Here is a 19,185-nt window from a genome sequence, read left to right on the forward strand (position 1 = left end):
CTTATGTTGGATCCTATGGATCTCTGGGAGGGCATGAATGGACTTCAGAGGTCTGTAAGCTTGTCTCCACCTCCAGTTATGCATATGTGCATATCTGCTCTTCTGTGGGGAAGGAGTCCATTGAAGTTTTATTTATCTTTCTGTTTTTTATTTTTTTTCTTGAGACGGAATTTCACTCCTGTTGCCCAGTCTGGAGTGCAGTGGTGTGATCTTGGCTCACTGCAACTTCTGCCTCCTGGGTTCAAGCGATTCTCCTGCCTCAGCCTCCCAAGTAGCTGGGATTACAGGGGCGCACCACCATGTTCAGCTAATTTTTGTATTTTTAGTAGAGATGGGGTTTCACCATGTTGGCTAGGCTGGTCTCGAACTCCTGACCTCAAGTGATCCACCTACTTCAGCCTCCCAAAGTGTTGGGATTACAGGCGTGAGCCACCATGCCTGCCCTGAAGTTTCATTTAGTTCTCATGAGGGCTCCTGGCCCCAGAAGAGAAGAAGCCCGCATCTAAGCTACAGTGTTACTGTTTTACACCAGCCCCTCACTCAGGGAGCCCTCTGGCCTTCTGTCCCCAACCACCCTGCTATCACCTTATACCTTACTCCCCCCACCCTCTCTGTTCCCACTCTTCACCCCATGACCTCCACTCACTGCCACCTGCACTGTTACCTTCTCTCCGAATATCTGTCCTTGCTCCCACATGCCTTCCCTCTGCAACACGCCTTTGCAGTGCCTTTGGCCTCTACTGCTGCACCCTGTACTCTTCCCTTCGCCCTCTGTGACTCCCCTCAAGCCCCTCCTCCGTGTCCTACCTTCCCTGGGACAGTGCCTTGCCTACCTTGTTCCTGGCTCTCTTCATTGGTGACCTGTGGATATGACAAAAAAGTTGAGGATGTGGGAGTAGGGGAGAGAAGAGTGGAGGGCGGAAAGCAGAAGAAGAAAGTGAAAGAAGCTCTAGAGGAAACCACAGGGCCTGTGGGGAAGGAGGGTCATTGCCGTGGTAACCCCTGGTTGTGGGGGAAGGGTATAGGTCCTGGCTATCCCATAGCCTGAGGCCAGCCAAGCCCACCCAGAGAAAGAGCCTCTCCTCTCCAATTGTCCCCTCCTAGCAGCTACACCTCTGCAATCCATCTGACATTTATTGAGCACCTACTATAAGATGGGCACTTGGCTAGGTGTGGTGGCTCCAGCAGGGAAGCCTTGTAGAGCCAGTCACTGCCTACAAGGAGTGCTCCTTCTGGTAGGGGAGATTGACCTGTGAACACAGACCTCATGTCTAGTTCCCTCTCAAAGCTCTTAGTGATCTGTATGGGCCAGGAGCAAATCCCATTAATATTTTCCTGCTCTCCCTACGGGCTTCATCCTTGCCTTGGCTTCAGCTGTTGTTCCTGCACTCTCTGCTTCTCCCAGTTCACCTCCTCCACCCCTTTCCCAGGATCCACTACTGTGTTGGCTCCTGGTTCCCCAATCACATGCTCTGAGCCTGGCCCTATGCCTCTCTCTTCCAAGTTTCCAGTTGTCTGGACCTTGAATTTCTCAAAGCCTCTTCACTTCTCACCTCTGCTACTTCTCATCCCTACTAATTCTTTTATCAAGCCCTTACTTAGTATGTGCCAGGTAGTCTTGTAGGCAATTGATATGAATTATCTCTTTTAATTCTCACGACAATCCTGTGAGTCTTGCTGGACAGATGAGAAAACAGCTGCAGGCAGGTTTAAGTAACTCAGCTAAGCTCCTTACTACTAGTAAGTAGTAGAGCCAGGATTTGAACTCTAGCAACTTGGCTCCAGAGCCTATGTAGTCAAGCACACTAATATAATGTATCCTGGGTTTTCAAAGTGAACAAGTCTGTAATTTCTGGCCTCTCTACAGTACTTACTGCCCCTATTCCCTCCTATCATGTTCCTTCCTATATAAGTAAATGGAGAGATCATGAATTTTGGAGGCAGGCAGACCTGGATTTAAATCCCAGACCAGCCAAGTGTGCCTGTAATCCCAGCTACTCAGGAGGCCAAAGTGGGAGGATTGCTTGAGTCCAGGAGTTACAGACCAGCCTGGGCAACACAGCAAGACCCTGCCTCAAAAATAAAAAACAGGCTGGGCATGGTGGCCCACACCTGTAATCCCAGCACTTTGGGAGGCCGAGGTGGGCAGATCAATTGAGGTCAAGAGTTTGAGACCAGCCTGGCCAACATGGTGAAACCCCGTCTCTATTAAGAATATAAAACGTTGCTGGGCATGGTAGTGCACCCCTGTAATCCCAGCTACTCGGGAGGCTGAGGCAGGAGAATCGCTTGAACCTGGGAGGCGGAGTTTGCAGTGAGCTGAGATTGTGCCATGGGACAGTGAGCTGAGATTGTGCCTGGGAAACAGAGCAAGACCCTGTCTCAAAAGTTAAATTAAATTAAATTAAAATTTAAAAAATAAAATAATAAAAATTTAAAATAAAAATTTTTTCTTTTTTTTTTTTTAAATCCTAGACTAGCTACTTACTAGCTGTGGGACCTTGGGCAAAATTCTTTATTTCCTGCTTCCAAGCCTCAATCTCTGCATCTATAAAATTGGGGCTTGGGGGAATATTAACCCCTATCTTATGAGATTGTTGTGAGGGTTAATTGTAATATGTTACGTTCAACACATGACAGGGGTTCAATAAATGGGCTTCTTTCTTCCAGATCTCTGTATTGTCCACTCCCTTGGCTCAGCCCCACCCCTATCTGCTCCACCTTCTAGATCAGTCACCCCCACCAACCCCAAATCTTCCCCACCCTGGGGAGTGTCACTTCCTCCTCTGCCGTCTCCCAGATCAGTACACAAAGGCTGCTGCTGCCGCCAGAGGAAGGACTGCTCTGCACGCACCTGTGAGTACCAGGGCACCAGCCCTTCTGCCTCCTCTCCTTACAAGCCCTGGCCCACCTGGTCCCAACCTCTTGGGAAGAGGGCTCTGACCTGGATACCGAGGGTCCTGTCCAGACTTGAGAAAGGCTCTGAACTCCTTTCTGCATTCCTAAGATCCCCTGACCTGGTTCCCTCCTCCAGTTTCACAGTACCCCCACCCCCACCTCTCCAAAAGCCCAATCTCTCCTGCATCAGTTTCCCATGAGTGGGTCTGGAGGCAGGGATGTATATGAGTGCTGTCATTTGAGTGCCTGCCATGTGCCAAGGACTATACCGAAGTAGGGCAGGTATACCGATTATACTGAGGGAGGGTTCTTCCAACATTACCCCCAGCTGCTATCCCTAATGCTCTGCCTTCAGCTCAGACTTCTTCCTAATCAGCACCTTGGTCACAGACTCCACTGTCCCGGGACACTGAGGCCCAGCAGCTCAGTTCCATCCCCTCCTCTTGACTCCCAGTGGGCAGCAGAGGGTTCTGCTTGATTTGGGAGGTAGGGATGGGTTTGGAAGAGGCTCTGTTTCTCAGCTGCTGAGGGGGATCACAGGGTGTGTATTGGAGTCAGAATGGAGTCCAGAAAAATGGAAATAACCACTTGGTCCCAGAGAGAGAAGGGAAGACTGCAGAATACCCCTAAGGAAAGAGAAATGGGATTAGGCAGAGCCCATCAGGGCTAGTGGGGAGAGAACACAACTTTTGATGGAGATAGTGCCTGGGTTGGAGGGAGGAAAGGAGAAAGCACAGCAGAGGCCTGGCCCTGCCCTGTCCTGCCCTGCCCCTAGTTCACTGGGTGACCCTGGCCTCATGGAATTTAGGTTTCCATTTGTAAAAAGAGTGGGATGGAGTAGTAGATTCAGCCATTCTATAGTTAGGAACAGAGGGGAAAAGGAAGTAAAATAGCCCTATGAAGAAGTGGAGCAGAGAAAAGCAGCAGAGAGATGCAATAGAAGTTTTGAAATGAAAAGAGCCAGAGAGAGACAGAGAAGCAGACAGAGAAATAGGTGGCAGAACATGTATTCTCAAGGAGGGGAGAAGAGAGGATAATTGGAAAGAAAGGTAGGAAAGGGCTGTCCAGGAAGTCCCAGGGCCCCCTTTAAGGGGAGATGAGTGGGCCTAAGGTCTCTGAAAAACCTATGCGGCAGCCAGGGCTCCACTTGAGAGAGATGAGTCAAAACCCAGCTTTGGGTTGCAGCATCTCCAGCCTCCCTGACCACAGGCATGCAGAGCAAGCAGGGCTGAGGTTACGCTGAGGCTGAGCTGGGACCGGCCTCTCCCCAAGGGGTGGAGGCTCCGTTATATATGGCGCCTGAGGTCACAGGTGGTGGGCAGCAGGACCAGGACATTCAAGGACTCAACACCCCACCCCTTTCCCACACTCTGTGCAGAGTATCTGGACCTGACTCTGGGCCCAGGCTGAAGAAGATGCAAATGGTTTATGACAAGGAGTTAGTTGGCCTTTCTCATACATTGCTGATGGGAATGTGGACCAGTACAAGTCCTGAAGAGTTTATGTTGGCAATACCCACCAATATATATATATATTTCTTAGCATGAGAATGTAGATGAAATACACACCAGTATTACAAAATGATACCTATCTAGTTATCCTGCACGTCCTCTGCTAGGGATTTATCCTACAGATTCAGTTGCAGACGTGTGAAATGATAAATACATGATATTTGGCTGGGGGTGATGGCTCACGCCTGTAATCACGGCAATTTGGGAGGCTGAGGCAGGTGGGTCGCTTGAGCTCAGGAGTTCTAGACCAGCCTGGGCAACATGGGGAAACCCCATCTCTGCAAAATAATACAAAAATAATTAGCCAGGCATGGTAGCATGCGCCTGTAGTACCAGCTACTTGGGAGGCTGAGGTGGAAGGATCAATTGAGCCGGCAAGGTCAAGGCAGCAGTGAGCCATGATTGTGCCAGTACACTACAGCCGGGTGACAGAGCAAGACCCTATCTCTCAAATGAATAAATAAATAAATAAATACATTACTTTTCATTTCAGCATTATTTGTCATAGGGAACTAGAAACAATTTAAGGCCAGGCACAGTGGCTCATGCCTGTAATTCCAGCACTTTGGGAGGCCGAGGTGGGTGGATCACTTGAAGTCAGGGGTTCGAGACCAGCCTGGCCAACATGGTGAAACTCTGTCTCTACTAAAAACACAAAAATTAGCTGGGTGTAGTGGCTCACACCTGTAATCCCAGCTACTCAGGAGGCTGAGGCACACGACTCACTTGAACCCAGGAGGCAGAGGTTGTACATCACGCCACTACATTCCAGCCTGGTCGACAGAGTGGGACTCTGCCAAAAAAAAAAAAAAAAAAAAAGGTAAAGAAAAAAGAAACAAAGATAGTAGTAAATGATATTTATTTAGGGTAGGTGTGGGAACTGGGTATGGCATATGGAGTAGGAGATTTCTCATCATCTTATTTAACTTTTTGATTTTTAAAATGGTAAGATACACAAACATTTATCATTTTTACCCCTTTTAAGTGTACAATTCAGTGGCATTAAGTACATTCACTAATTCCAGAACTTATTCATCACCCTAAAATGAAACTGCCCATTAAGCAGTCATTCCCCACTTCCCCTTCCCCCAAGCTCTGGTAACCACTAATCTACCTTCTGTCTCTGTGGATTTTTCTAGTTTGGATATGTTCCATATGTGGAATCATACAATATGTGACCTTTCATGAATGGTTTTGTTCACTGAGCATGTTTTCAAGGTTCATCCACGTTGTAGCATGTATGTATCAGTACTTCATTTTTTTTTTTTTTTTTTGAGACCGAGTTTTGCTCTTGTTGCCCAGGCTGGAATGAAATGGCACAATCTCGGCTCACTGCAACCTCCGCCTCCTGGGTTCAAGCGATTTTCCTGCCTCAGCCTCCCAAGTAGCTAGGGTTACAGGAGACCACCACCATGCCTGGCTAATTTTTGTATTTTTAGTAGATATGGGGTTTCACCATGTTGGTATGGCTGGTTTTGAACTCCTGATCTCAAGTGATCCACCCGCCTCGGCCTCCCAAAGTGCTGGGATTACAGTCGTGAGCCACTGTGCCCAGACCCATTTCATTGCTTTTTATGGCCAAATAACGTTCTGCTGTATGGATATACCACCTTTTCTTTATCCATTCATCAGTTGATGGACATCGGGGTTCTTTCCACCTTTTAGCTATTGTGAGTAGTGCTGCTGTGAACATTTCCGTACCAGTTTTTGTTTGAACACCTGTTTTCAATTCTTCTGAGTATATACCTAAGAGTGAAATTGCCAGGTTATAGGATAATCCTATGCTCAATTTATTGAGGAACCAAATTGTTTTCCACAGAGATTGTACCATTTTACATTCCTTACACGGTAATGTATAAAGATCCAAATTTCTCCATGTTCTCATCAACACTCATTGTTTTTCATTTTTTGATAGTCATTCTAGTAGAAGTGAAGTGGTATCTCATTGTGGTTTTCTTTTTTTTCTTCTTCTTTTCTTTTCTTTCTTTCTTTCTTTTTTTTTTTTTTTTTGAGACAGGGTCTCGCTCTGTCGCCTAGGCTGGAGTGCAGTGGCCCGATCTTGGCTCACTGAAGCCTCTGCCTCCCGGGTTCAAGCGATTCTTGTGCCTCAGTTTCCCGAGTAGCTGGAGCTACAGGCATGTACCACCATGCCCAGTTAAGTTTTGTATTTTTAGTAAAGATGGGGTTTCACCATGTTGCCCAGGCCGGTCTTGAACTCCTGACCTCAAGTGATCCACCCACCTCAGCCTCCCAAAGTGCTGGGATTACAGGTGTGAGCCACCACACCCAGATCATTGTGGGTTTCATTTGCATTTTCCTAATGATTAATAGTGTTGAGCATCTTTTCATATGCTGGGTGCCTATTTGTCTATCTTCTTTGAAGAAATGTCTTTTTAAGTCTTTTGCTCATTTTGAAAGTTGGGTTGTCTTTTTGTTGTTGAATTGTAAGAGTTCGTTATATATTAAGGATACTCATCTGATATATAATCTGCAAATATTTTCTCCCATTCTGTGGGTTGTCTTCACTCTCTTGACATTGTCTTTGATGCACAAAAGTTTAAATTTTTGATGAAGTCCAATGTATCTGTTTTTCCTTTTGTTGTTTGTGCTTTTGGTATTACAGCTAAGAATCCATTACCAAGTCCAAGATTATGAAGATTTACCTATATACTTTCTTCTAAGAATTTATAGTTTTAGTAGTTATATTTAGGGCTTTGATCTCTTTTCAGTTAACCTTTGTATATGGTGTGAGGTGGGGAGGGGGTCCAACTTCATTCTTTTGCATGTTGAAAGCACCTTTTATTTTTTGAGAAAAAGTGGTGGCATGTGCCACTACACCCGGCTAATTTTTGTATTTTTAGTAGAGACGGGGTTTCACTATGTTAGCCAGGCTGGTCTTGAACTCCTGACCTTGTGATCTGCCTGTCTCAGCCTCCCAAAGTGTTGGGATTACAGGCATGAGCCACGGTACCTGGCCTTTTTTTAAAGATGGAGTTTCAGCTGGGCATGTAATCCCAGCTCATGCCTGTAATCACAGCACTTTGGGAGCCTGAGGCGTGTGGATCACTTGAGGTCAGGAGTTTGAGACCAGCCCGGCCAATGTGGTAAAACCCTCTCTCTACTAAAAATACAAAAACTAGTCGGGTGTGGTGGCGCATGCCTGTAGTCCCAGATACTTGGGCGCCTGAGGCCAGAGAATTGCTTGAACCTGGGAGGCAGAGGTTGCAGTGAGCTGAGATGGCGCCACTGCACTCCAGCCTGAGCAAGACTCCATCTCAAAAAAACAAAACAAAACAAAAAAGACAGTTTCATTCTGTTGTCCAGGCTGCAGTGCAGTGGCACAATTGCAGCTCACTGCAACCTCTGCCTCCTGGGATCATGTGATTCTCCTGCCTCAGCCTCCTGAGTAGCTGGGATTACAGGCGCCCACCACCACACCCAGCTAGTTTTTGTATTTTTAGTAGAGACGGGGTTTCACCATGTTGTCCAGGCTGGTCTCGAACTCCTGACCTCAAGTGATCCACCTGCCTCGGCCTCCCAAAGTGCTGGGATTACAGGCATGAGCCACTGTGCCCAGCCCCAGCCCCATTTTTTGAAGACAGTTTTTCTCATTGAATGGTTTGGCACCCTTGTTGGAAATCAATTGGCCACAGAAGCATAGTTTATTTCTGGACTCTTTCAATTCTATTCCACTGATGTATAATATATGTGTATCCTTATGCCAGTACCACACTGTCTTCTTTTTTTCTTTTTAAGAGACAGGGTTTCACTCTGTTGCCCAGGGCAAAGTACAGTGACACGATCATAGCTCACTGCAGCCTCAAACTACTGGGTTCAAGCTGTCTTCCCACCAGCACTGGGATTACACGCATGAGCCACTGCAACCAGCCAATGCTGTCTTGATCACTGTAGCTTTGCAGTATCTTTTTTACAAGATTATTTTGGCTATTTGGGGTTCCGAGCAATTCCATATAAATTTTAGGATCAGCTTTTCCATTTCTGCAAAAAAAAAAAAGGGCCAATGGGATTTAACTTTTTGACTTATGAAGCGTGGTAAATGAATTACCTGCTCATTTTTAAAAATTAATATGTTTTTTTAAAATCAGGAATTTGCTTGGCTTTCCTGAAGGTCACTCAAGGTATTACCCTGTCTCCAGGCTCTTTCTTCAATCTAGATTATCTTTGTGCAAAGTACAGAAAGTAGAAATTTTTTTTGCCAACACTGGCCTTTCTCCCCTTATCCCAGACCTGCAGAGAGTTCTTGTGGTCTAATCTTCATTCCTCTTGCTACCATGTCAACCAAGCAGAACTATTCTTCCTTGACTGTTTCACACACTCCCTCATCTGCTCCAGCTTTCTTTTCTTTAATTCCCAGTCACTGACCCTCTTCTCTTATTTAGAATCCAAGATTGTAAAAGCCGCCAAGTATGTCAGACTATTTATTCAACTTCTCCACTTTGCAGATGTGGAAACTAAAGCCCAGAGAGAAAGTCTGACTTGCCCCACAGCTAGTGAGTGACTGCAGCAGCACCAGAATCTGGTCTGTTTCCTGTTTGGCTCTTCTACCACTACGGCTTGGGATCTCGGTAAATAGAACTGGGTGCAGACTTTAGTGCTTTCAGGCCCAGTCCCCATATCCTTTAGTAGGCCATTTTGCCCACCTTGGCCACATGAAGTCTGCACACAGGAAGGACAGATCTTCTCTGAGGCCCCTATTTTTTTTTTTAGACAGATTCTTGCTCTGTCACCCAGGCTGGTGTGCAGTGGTGTGATCTCGGCTCACTACAACCTCCGCCTCCCCGGTTCAAGCAATTCTCTTGCCTCAGCTTCCTGAGTAACTGGGATTACAGGTGCACGCCACCATGCCTGACTAATTTTTGTATTTTTAGTAGAGATGGGGTTTCGCCATGTTGACCAGGCTGGTTTCGAATTCCTGAGCTCAGGTGATCCACCCACCTTGGCTTCCTAAAGTGCTGAGATAACAGGCATGAGCCACCACGTCCGGAGGCCCCTACCTTTGCGTGATACCTGCTCCTTCCCATCATTTTGAAGAAACTGCTGAATCCACAGGGGAAGTGAAACTATGAGGGGAGATAAAGTGTTGGGGCAGAGTTTTGAGAGTGATAACCACAAGCTAAGTTTAGAGGACTGAGAGCTTGAGGGTCCTCCCTGAGGACCCACATGTCCCCCTTTATATCCTATTACAGGGCATGGTGGCTTTGCCAATGGTCTTTGTTTTGCTGCTGGTCCTGAGCAGAGGTGAGAGTGAATTGGACGCCAAGATCCCATCCACAGGGGATGCCACAGAATGGCGGAATCCTCACCTGTCCATGCTGGGGTCCTGCCAGCCAGCCCCCTCCTGCCAGAAGTGCATCCTCTCACACCCCAGCTGTGCATGGTGCAAGCAACTGGTAAAGATGGGCCTATGGTCTTTGAACCATGTGTATGTGTATGTGTATATGTATGTGCAGCCTGGATATATGTATGTGATTGTGTGGGCACATGTATGATTTTCTAGGAACACTCCACAGTCTCATGTGTGACTGAGTTTGTGCACATAGGACACCTGTGTGTGGATATACGTGTGTGCATACACATGCATGCAAGTTTCCTGTGCACTTAGGATTATGTCTGTATCCATTTGCTTGTGTATATATGGAGAGAATTTGTGACCATGAATTGGGAGAAAATATGTGCTTGTGGGAATTCATGCTTGTGTATAGGTAGAGGGAGCTGTTGTGTATGTAAACATGGGAGAAAGGTACTACCCAGTGCGGGCTGCCATAACAAAATACCATAGGCTGGGTGGTTGAAGCAACAGGAATTCATTTCTCCTAATGTTGGAGGCTGGGAAGTCCAAGATCAAAGTGCTGGCTGATTTGGTTCCTCAGTTAGGGCTCTCTTCCTGGCTTGCAGACTGGCTACCTTCTCGCTGTGTCCTCACATAGTGGGGATGGGGTTGGGGGATGGGGGTGGGAACTGCCTCTCTTCTTGTAAGCGCACTAATTCCATCATGAGGGTTCCACCCTTAGGCCCTCATCTAAGCCTAGGTACCTCCCAAAGGCTCCATCTCCAAATATCATCACATGGAGGGTTAGGGCTTCAACAGAGGATGGGGTGGGGGTGGGGTGGGGTAGGGGTGCAGAGTTCAGTCCATAGCAGCAAGTGTGTGGTTAGATTTCTAAGTCTGTGTTTTGGGTGGAGGCATTCTGTTCCTGGGTGTGTAGTAGCCTATGATTGGACAGGTAGAAAGGGAAGGGGTGGAAGCATATGGGCTTGAGGGGGATTGGAAAGGCTTGAGCTACCTAAGTGGCCAAGAAGGATGCTAGGGAGCAGGTGTCTCCCCGGCTCTTCAAACAAAGCTGTTGTTTGTTTATGCTTTAAAGAGACAGAGCTCATGGAGCAGCAGAGCAGGAGGGGTGCCCAAGCTGGGATGGGGGCAGGTCTGCCTCTCTCAGGGTAAGATGGAGGGTTAGATCAGTGTGGGAGCCCAGATAAGAGATGGGGGCAAATTCACATGGAAGCAGAGCTACAGATGCTTAGAGGACCCAGGAGAAAGGCACACAGGGACCCAGGAGAAAGGCACACAGTGAATCTGACTGGACAAGAAGGGTAGATACTGAGTCTGCACAAGGCAGAGAGGCAGAGGTGCCAGGCTGGAGCTGGGGAGCTGGCGCTCTTGAGATGGTCAGGTCTGTGTCTGGCTTCTCCAGTCCCCTGACACCTAGGGCCAGCTGAGAAGCCGCTCTAACCATTTCCTTCCCCTGTGGCTTCCCAACCAGTCCCAGGGATACCAGACATATTGGTGGGGAGGACGCCTCCTCTTCTGTTCTTATCCTTTCCTTTCCAAGGAGCTGTGGGTCTTAGTCTGACCACCTTCCCAGTTTGGTGTGAGCTTGCTGGGGAGGTTGGCCTAGGAGGCAAGGCCCCTGTTTTTTTGTGGTAGTGAAGTCTCTAAGATCTCAACAGGAAGTCTGTGGCTCTATTGGGGAGGAGAGGGGTAGGTGGCTGGGGCAAGGGGGAGTTGAGATAGGGGAGGGGTGGGGGACTGCTATAGGAAGTGGGGCTCTGACAAGGAAGAAAGGACCAGAGTTCCACCGGTGGCGGTTCATGCCTGTAATCCCAGTACTTTGGGAGGCTGGGGCAGGAGGATTTCTTGGGGCCAGGAGTTCGAAACAAGACTGGGCAAAAAAGCAAGACCCTGTCTTTATAGTAGGAAAAAAAAAGGCGTGGTGGTTCACGTCTGTAATCCCAGCACTTTGGGAGGCTGAGGTGGGCGGATCACTTGAGGTCAAAAGTTTGAGACCAGCCTGACCTATATGGGGAAATCCCGTCTCTACTAAAAATACAAAAAACCTGGGCGTGGTGGCGCACGCCTGTAGTCCCAGCTACCAGGAGGCTGAGGTACGAGAATCACTTGAACCCGGGAGGTGGAGGTTGCAGTGAGCGGAGATAGCACCGCAGCACTCCAGCCTGGGTGACAGAGTGAGACTCTGTCTCAAAAACAAAACAACACAACAAAAAAGACCGGAGTTCAAGGGTAGCTGTGGCGAGGAAGAGGGGAGGGAATCAGGGACTCAAGGAGTGGACTGGAGGTGGGGGCATTAGAGGTGGCCGGGTTTGCAGGGTGTTTTTGGGAGCGGGGCCCAGGGCCTATGCAGGACCGGGTCCCGACGCGCCTTTTCTTGCTGAGCAGAACTTCACCGCGTCGGGAGAGGCGGAGGCGCGGCGCTGCGCCCGACGAGAGGAGCTGCTGGCTCGAGGCTGCCCGCTGGAGGAGCTGGAGGAGCCCCGCGGCCAGCAGGAGGTGCTTCAGGACCAGCCGCTCAGCCAGGGCGCCCGCGGAGAGGGTGCCACCCAGCTGGCGCCGCAGCGGGTCCGGGTCACGCTGCGGCCTGGTGAGTTAGGGGAGGCGGGGCCAGCCCAGAGGTCTAGGCTGGCGTTCCAATGCGCTCTGCTGACCCGCCCGCCACCCACCCGCTAGGGGAGCCCCAGCAGCTCCAGGTCCGCTTCCTTCGTGCTGAGGGATACCCGGTGGACCTGTACTACCTTATGGACCTGAGCTACTCCATGAAGGACGACCTGGAACGCGTGCGCCAGCTCGGGCACGCTCTGCTGGTCCGGCTGCAGGAAGTCACCCATTCTGTGCGCATTGGTGAGCCGAGCGCTGCCTCCCGCCCTGTTAGCCCTTGCCTATTCAACCACTGCCCTAGCCTCTGCCAACATCCTGGACTCACAAGGGCCCCAACTTGCCCTCCCAGTTGTTGACAGGCCTAGCCAGGCCACAGGTTCGTTCCTGCATCTCTCCCTAGACACCCATCTTCTAGGTCAGAGCTGGAGAGGACTCAAGAGACTATCCGTTTTACAGGCCTGAGACCCAGCGTCTGGAGAGACTGCTCGGGCACTCTCTGGGCCTGGACAGCTGCCCTGGGCCTACCAACCTGGAACCTGCCCTGATGCAAGTCTCCCTGGACAAGACCTAGATGCCACTGTCCCTGGCTCCACATTCTGTGCCAACTCTCCTCTATTCAAATTTCCTTCCTTTGCCTCATGCTGCTACCATATCCTATACCCGGGCCTTCTTCCGCCTTCTGGAAGTTCCCATTTGCCCAGGAAGTTGTGTCCTCCTCTTAAATGTCTTCTACCTGCCACTTCCCTGAGCCAGTGGTCTCACTGCTTTGCTTGCCAGTTACCAGGTCCCTGCCCCCTAGGTGCACCCTCTCCCATCACCGTCCTCCCCACCCCACTTCCCATAGAGTGCTCTCATGGGTCCTCTGTTGCTGCCCTGCGACTTCTGGCACAACCTTCATTCCTCTCCTCTCCCAGGTTTTGGTTCCTTTGTGGACAAAACAGTGCTGCCCTTTGTGAGCACAGTACCCTCCAAGCTGCGCCACCCCTGCCCCACCCGGCTGGAGCGCTGCCAGTCACCCTTCAGCTTTCACCATGTGCTGTCCCTGACGGGGGACGCACAAGCCTTCGAGCGGGAGGTGGGGCGCCAGAGTGTGTCCGGCAATCTGGACTCGCCTGAAGGTGGCTTCGATGCCATTCTGCAGGCTGCACTCTGCCAGGTGAGGAGGTGGGGCGGGGATCTGAGCCTGGAGGTCTGTTTGGGAACAGGACTGCCCCTTATGGTTGTGTAGTGCACAGTTCTAGGGGGTGCCATTCATACCATAGTTGCTGTAGTTTGTATATTTAACAATTACCTGGTGGGTTGGAGTAAAATATCTTGAGGAGGAGGCATGTTTTTCGAATTCACAAGTAAGCCTCCACTAGCAGCAGCCTTCTTTAGGGGGCTGGAGAGAGCAGGGAGAAGCAAGGTACTGGAGGCAAGGGGATGGACAAGCTGACTCAGAGTGAGGCTGGCCACATTCTTGGCTCACAGAGCTGGCTGGGGTGGCTCAAGGGCCATGCCCAGGTGCATAGCCTACCACCCCCACTGTAACTCAGGAGCAGATTGGCTGGAGAAATGTGTCCCGGCTGCTGGTGTTCACTTCAGATGACACATTCCATACAGCTGGGGACGGGAAGTTGGGCGGCATTTTCATGCCCAGTGATGGGCACTGCCACTTGGACAGCAATGGCCTCTACAGTCGCAGCACAGAGTTTGTGAGTCCCTATTGTCACCCTGCCTCTCCCCATTTCAGCCACACCTCTTTCCTTCCAGGACTCCCACTCCCAGCCTTACAGTCCTCACCAGTAACCACCCTGTAGACACCCTGCCATCTTCTCCAGCAGTTCCTCCTTTCAGCTGCCGAGACAGGACACCTTTGTCACCCCATTCCCTACTTCCTTCCTATTCCATAGCAAGCCTCCAGGGCTCCTCCAGCTGGTGGAACCTTGGTTCCTGGATTCCCTGGGCTGAGGGCACCTTGCATGTTGTGGGGGAAACCTGTGGGGCTCACCTTGTCCCTGCTCCCTGCCCCAGGACTACCCTTCTGTGGGTCAGGTAGCCCAGGCCCTCTCTGCAGCCAATATCCAGCCCATCTTTGCTGTCACCAGTGCCGCACTGCCTGTCTACCAGGTGAGAGCTGTCTACATGTCAGATCCCCCAGCCCCATCCCAACCTTTCTCAATTCCCCCAAAGATACATTCTCCATCCCCCATATGCCCTCCTTCCAGACCTCCGGGAGCCCATTTTCCTAGAGCTGTGACCCACCATTTCCCTTAACTCCCCAAAACTCAGGAGCTGAGTAAGCTGATTCCTAAGTCTGCAGTTGGGGAGCTGAGTGAGGACTCCAGCAACGTGGTACAGCTCATCATGGATGCTTATAATGTGAGGGGCCGGGGAAGGGGAGATGGTGAGGGTGGGCACTAGGGAAAGGTGGAAAGGGGCCCTTGGGTGGGGTGGCAGAACTAAGAGGAAATGGTCACTTTTTGGTCTAACATTCCACAGCTCCTACCTATAGTCTGCATGTGGCTGTCATTAACTGTTCAATCTTACATTCATAAATCTTAAAACATCTGACATGCAGACAGCATGGAGCTCTGCTCTGGGCAAGAAAGGAAAGTTTCAACCACTGAGCTTTTATTTCATGCGCCCACCATCCTAGGTGTACATACTGTTTGCTACTTCATTTAACCCTGCCAAAAGCCTTGCTTCATAACTGTTATCATCCCTATTTTACAGATGAGGAAACCCACACAAGGAGGCTAAGTGACTTGTCCAAGGTCACAAAGATAACAAACAGAAGGGCTGGCATTTGTCCCCAGTCAGTCTGTACATAAACAATGTGAGATCTGGAGCCTGCTTTCACTAAGTTTATAAATAATTCAGAGCTATTCTTCACAAGAACCATAGAATTTTACAGGTAGAAGGAACCATAAAAATTCTTAGTGGTTTAGGTCTTACCTCTGCAACTAGACTGTAGGCTTCTTGATAACAGGGAGCATCTCCTAAACCTATGGCAAGAAAATCTGAGACAGTATCAAATTTCCCAAGATAAACTCTGTAATGAATCTGCCCTTTAGACCTGGCATGCACCCAGGTTATGTGTCCTGATGTGGGGCTTCACAAACATGGTCTCTGTACATTTACAGCACCTGGCCAGCCTGTGACCCTCAGTGGCCCTTGCTGGCAGCTGCACTGAAATGCTGTATTAGAGGCCTCTGGATCCTGTATGTTCTATGCAAGGTTCTCACGGGTCCTCCCTCCAGAAATGCCTCGACTGGGCAGAATGGAAGGAGCCCCAGGTGGCAGAGGGCAGGGTGCTGGCAGAATTGGGAACACCTGGAGGGGACATAAGGTGGGGGTGGAGTCCTTTTCTGCCTTCACGTGGTTATCCACTCGCTCTCTTCCCATAGAGCCTGTCTTCCACCGTGACCCTTGAACACTCTTCACTCCCTCCTGGGGTCCACATTTCTTACGAATCCCAGTGTGAGGGTCCTGAGAAGAGGGAGGGTAAGGCTGAGGATCGAGGACAGTGCAACCACGTCCGAATCAACCAGACGGTGAGAGCCAGCAAGCACAGGCAGAAGGCGGGCAGGGGGAGGTGGGAGTGGGAAATTAAGCAGGCAGGAAAAGATGGGTGGCAGGTACAGGGAGTGACATGAGAGCCTGAGGTAGTCCTCCATCCATCCTTCCTGGAGCAGTCTGAGTGGCTTCCTCAGGCATGTTTCTAGGAGTTGGGTGTTAATATGACCCCATCCCTTCATTTACTAAGGGGTAAGGTTCTGGATGATTGGTGAGTTTGGGGTGTGTGTGTGTGTGCATGTGTATAACCATGGCCTGATTCCTGCCTCTTCTCAGGTGACTTTCTGGGTTTCTCTCCAAGCCACCCACTGCCTCCCAGAGCCCCATCTCCTGAGGCTCCGGGCCCTTGGCTTCTCAGAGGAGCTGATTGTGGAGTTGCACACGCTGTGTGACTGTAATTGCAGTGACACCCAGCCCCAGGCTCCCCACTGCAGTGATGGCCAGGGACACCTACAATGTGGTGTATGCAGGTGAGGGCCTCCTCTTCCCTTCACCCACCTGGCTCCCAACAACCAACCAACCTTGGCCCGTATTCCTCCGCTGCTTTCCATCCCCCCCCACAGGAGTCTCCTCGACATCCCTAGACTCCCCACTCAGTTTCATCCCTTGAAGCTTCCCATATATGTCCAGGCTCTCCCCCTGACTGGGGCTCCCTCCACTCTCTCACCCCTCAGTGTTTCACTATACTCAACATCCTTTCAGCTGTTTGTCTGTCTCCAACTCTTTTGAGAACTTGGGTTTAGAGGTTCCTGGGAGAGACAATTCAGGGGTGATCAAACCCTCTGACCTACTTCTCTCCTTTGCCTTCCCCTTCCAGCTGTGCCCCTGGCCGCCTAGGTCGGCTCTGTGAGTGCTCTGTGGCAGAGCTGTCCTCCCCAGACCTGGAATCTGGGTGCCGGGCTCCCAATGGCACAGGGCCCCTGTGCAGTGGAAAGGGTCACTGTCAATGTGGACGCTGCAGCTGCAGTGGACAGAGCTCTGGGCATCTGTGCGAGTGTGACGATGCCAGCTGTGAGCGACATGAGGGCATCCTCTGCGGAGGTACCTGGAGCCTTGGGGAGAAGGGCGGGGTCTGAGAGGCCTTCCCAAGGCACTTAGGCTCTGGGAATCTCCTGGCATGGAAGGCAAATATCAAAACATTCTGGTGTATGGGTTAGAGGGTGTGGTTGGCATACTTCAAAAATATTGGATGCGTGGGCTTGTCGTGCCACGTGATGGCCAACTGTGTGTGTGGAGTATGGTTGTCACCCTCTGCATGGCTCTACCCCAGGCTTTGGTCGCTGCCAATGTGGAGTATGTCACTGTCATGCCAACCGCACGGGCAGAGCATGCGAATGCAGTGGGGACATGGACAGTTGCATCAGTCCCGAGGGAGGGCTCTGCAGTGGGCATGGACGCTGCAAATGCAACCGCTGCCAGTGCTTGGACGGCTACTATGGTGCTCTATGCGACCAATGCCCAGGCTGCAAGACACCATGCGAGAGACACCGGTGAGGCCTCAGGTCTTGCATCTTGGGAGCAGGGGCACAGTGGGGCTTGTTGAGCTACTCCCATCTGCCTACTCTCCTTCCTGCTTGTAGTTGGGCAAGGGGCATTGGGTGACAACTGCCCAGCTGGTAACCTATTGGCATCTACTACACAGGGACTGTGCAGAGTGTGGGGCCTTCGGGACTGGCCCACTGGCCACCAACTGCAGTACAGCTTGTGCCCATACCAATGTGACCCTGGCCTTGGCCCCTATCTTGGATGATGGCTGGTGCAAAGAGAGGACCCTGGACAACCAGCTGTTCTTCTTCTTGGTGGAGGATGACGCCAGAGGCACGGTCGTGCTCAGAGTGAGACCCCAAGAAAGTAAGTGGGCAGGGATGCCACAAACCCTGGAAGTTTGATGGGCAGGGTCTCAACTCTGGGGATGCAGAGTGAAGATAATGGGAAACAGGCTGGCGGCTGAAGCAGAACTGTGAATCCAGGACAAAGGCAGAGGCAATTGAGCAAGTGGACGAGGCTAAGGCCCTGGGCAGTGAGGATAACCTTGGACCTCCCTGGGTTCCCTTTGCTTTCAGTGACAGACAGGGTTGGACAGGCTGGACACACTGTGAGCAACTGATGATCTGTCCCTATGCTCCAGCTCCAAGTGTGTCTGGTTTCTTGTTCACAGAGGGAGCAGACCACACCCAGGCCATTGTGCTGGGCTGCGTAGGGGGCATCGTGGCAGTGGGGCTGGGGCTGGTCCTGGCTTACCGGCTCTCGGTGGAAATCTATGACCGCCGGGAATACAGTCGCTTTGAGAAGGAGCAGCAACAACTCAACTGGAAGCAGGTGAGGAGACTTCCTGGTTAGGCCCCTTTTTAGCTGTTCCCCCACCACAAGACCAGCCCTGATTCCTCCCACTGGGTTCCCCCAGCCCCTGGCACATGTAACCAACCCCTCTGCTAACTTCCATCAGCTCCTAGGATTCGGCTCAAGGCTGGCCTCTTAGGTCTAGAAAGGGGATGAGGAATCCTGGGATTTTTGCTTATAATCTGCAACATCTTTCTCCAGGACAGTAATCCTCTCTACAAAAGTGCCATCACGACCACCATCAATCCTCGCTTTCAAGAGGCAGACAGTCCCACTCTCTGAAGGAGGGAGGGACACTTACCCAAGGCTCTTCTCCTTGGAGGACAGTGGGAACTGGAGGGTGAGAGGAAGGGTGGGTCTGTAAGACCTTGGTAGGGGACTAATTCACTGGCGAGGTGCAGCCACCACCCTACTTCATTTTCAGAATGACACCCAAGAGGGCTGCTTCCCATGCCTGCAACCTTGCATCCATCTGGGCTACCCCACCCAAGTATACAATAAAGTCTTACCTCAGACCACAGCTGTCACTTTGCTTTACCTCATCAAGGCCAAAGCAGACTGTTTATAGCCTGGGCCTCGGGAAAGCTCTTGTCCATCCTCCTCTTGCCACCTGAGGGCAGGGAGAGGTGCCCAAGCGCGAATGTGCAGGAAACTCCCGGGGTGCACCCTGGGACCAGGAAGCCAGGTCTGGAAAGGGCCTATGAATTCTCAAGTGCTGCGGATGCAGGGGGGTCCCAGGTCAGAGACACTGCATCTGTTGGTGTCTAGCCTCCTTCCGTCCTGCTGCGTGTGCTTTTTCATCTTGCTCAGAACTGATGCCCTGTTTTTGCTCCTACTTGCTTGTTCCTCTGTGGAGAAGGGGTTTTAAAATGGCTTATAGGGTGCTGGAAGTTGTGGGGTGATTATGTAGGGAGAAAAAAGGAAAACAACTAAAACCAGTATGAAAAAGCTTCCCCAAAGAGGAGA

The 19,185-nt window shown here is 50.7% G+C and overlaps 1 protein-coding gene across 3 annotated transcripts; it reads left to right on the forward strand.

The window, feature by feature from the left end:
- The first annotated feature begins 2,646 nt into the window (after positions 1-2,646).
- On the forward strand, positions 2,647-18,734 carry ITGB7 (integrin subunit beta 7). Of its 3 annotated transcripts, none has more exons than XM_001141622.7 (16): positions 2,647-2,856; positions 8,873-8,995; positions 9,617-9,820; positions 12,106-12,307; positions 12,394-12,564; positions 13,236-13,477; positions 13,857-14,015; positions 14,335-14,430; positions 14,593-14,682; positions 15,711-15,857; positions 16,156-16,349; positions 16,697-16,920; positions 17,150-17,369; positions 17,522-17,730; positions 18,038-18,198; positions 18,421-18,734. In XM_001141622.7, the coding sequence occupies exons 3-16, from the start codon at positions 9,620-9,622 to the stop codon at positions 18,499-18,501; spliced, it is 2,397 nt and encodes a 798-aa protein (XP_001141622.1). In that variant the 5' UTR covers positions 2,647-2,856; positions 8,873-8,995; positions 9,617-9,619; the 3' UTR covers positions 18,502-18,734. The 3 variants fall into 3 exon arrangements, with proteins under 3 accessions (XP_001141622.1, XP_054520186.1, XP_009423608.1); XM_054664211.2 differs by having other exon boundaries at positions 2,725-2,856; positions 8,873-8,949; XM_009425333.5 differs by lacking the exon at positions 8,873-8,995 and having other exon boundaries at positions 2,748-2,856.
- The last annotated feature ends 451 nt before the right edge of the window (positions 18,735-19,185 follow it).

Source organism: Pan troglodytes, chromosome 10, assembly GCF_028858775.2.
Source record: "Pan troglodytes isolate AG18354 chromosome 10, NHGRI_mPanTro3-v2.0_pri, whole genome shotgun sequence".
NCBI lineage: Eukaryota > Metazoa > Chordata > Mammalia > Primates > Hominidae > Pan > Pan troglodytes.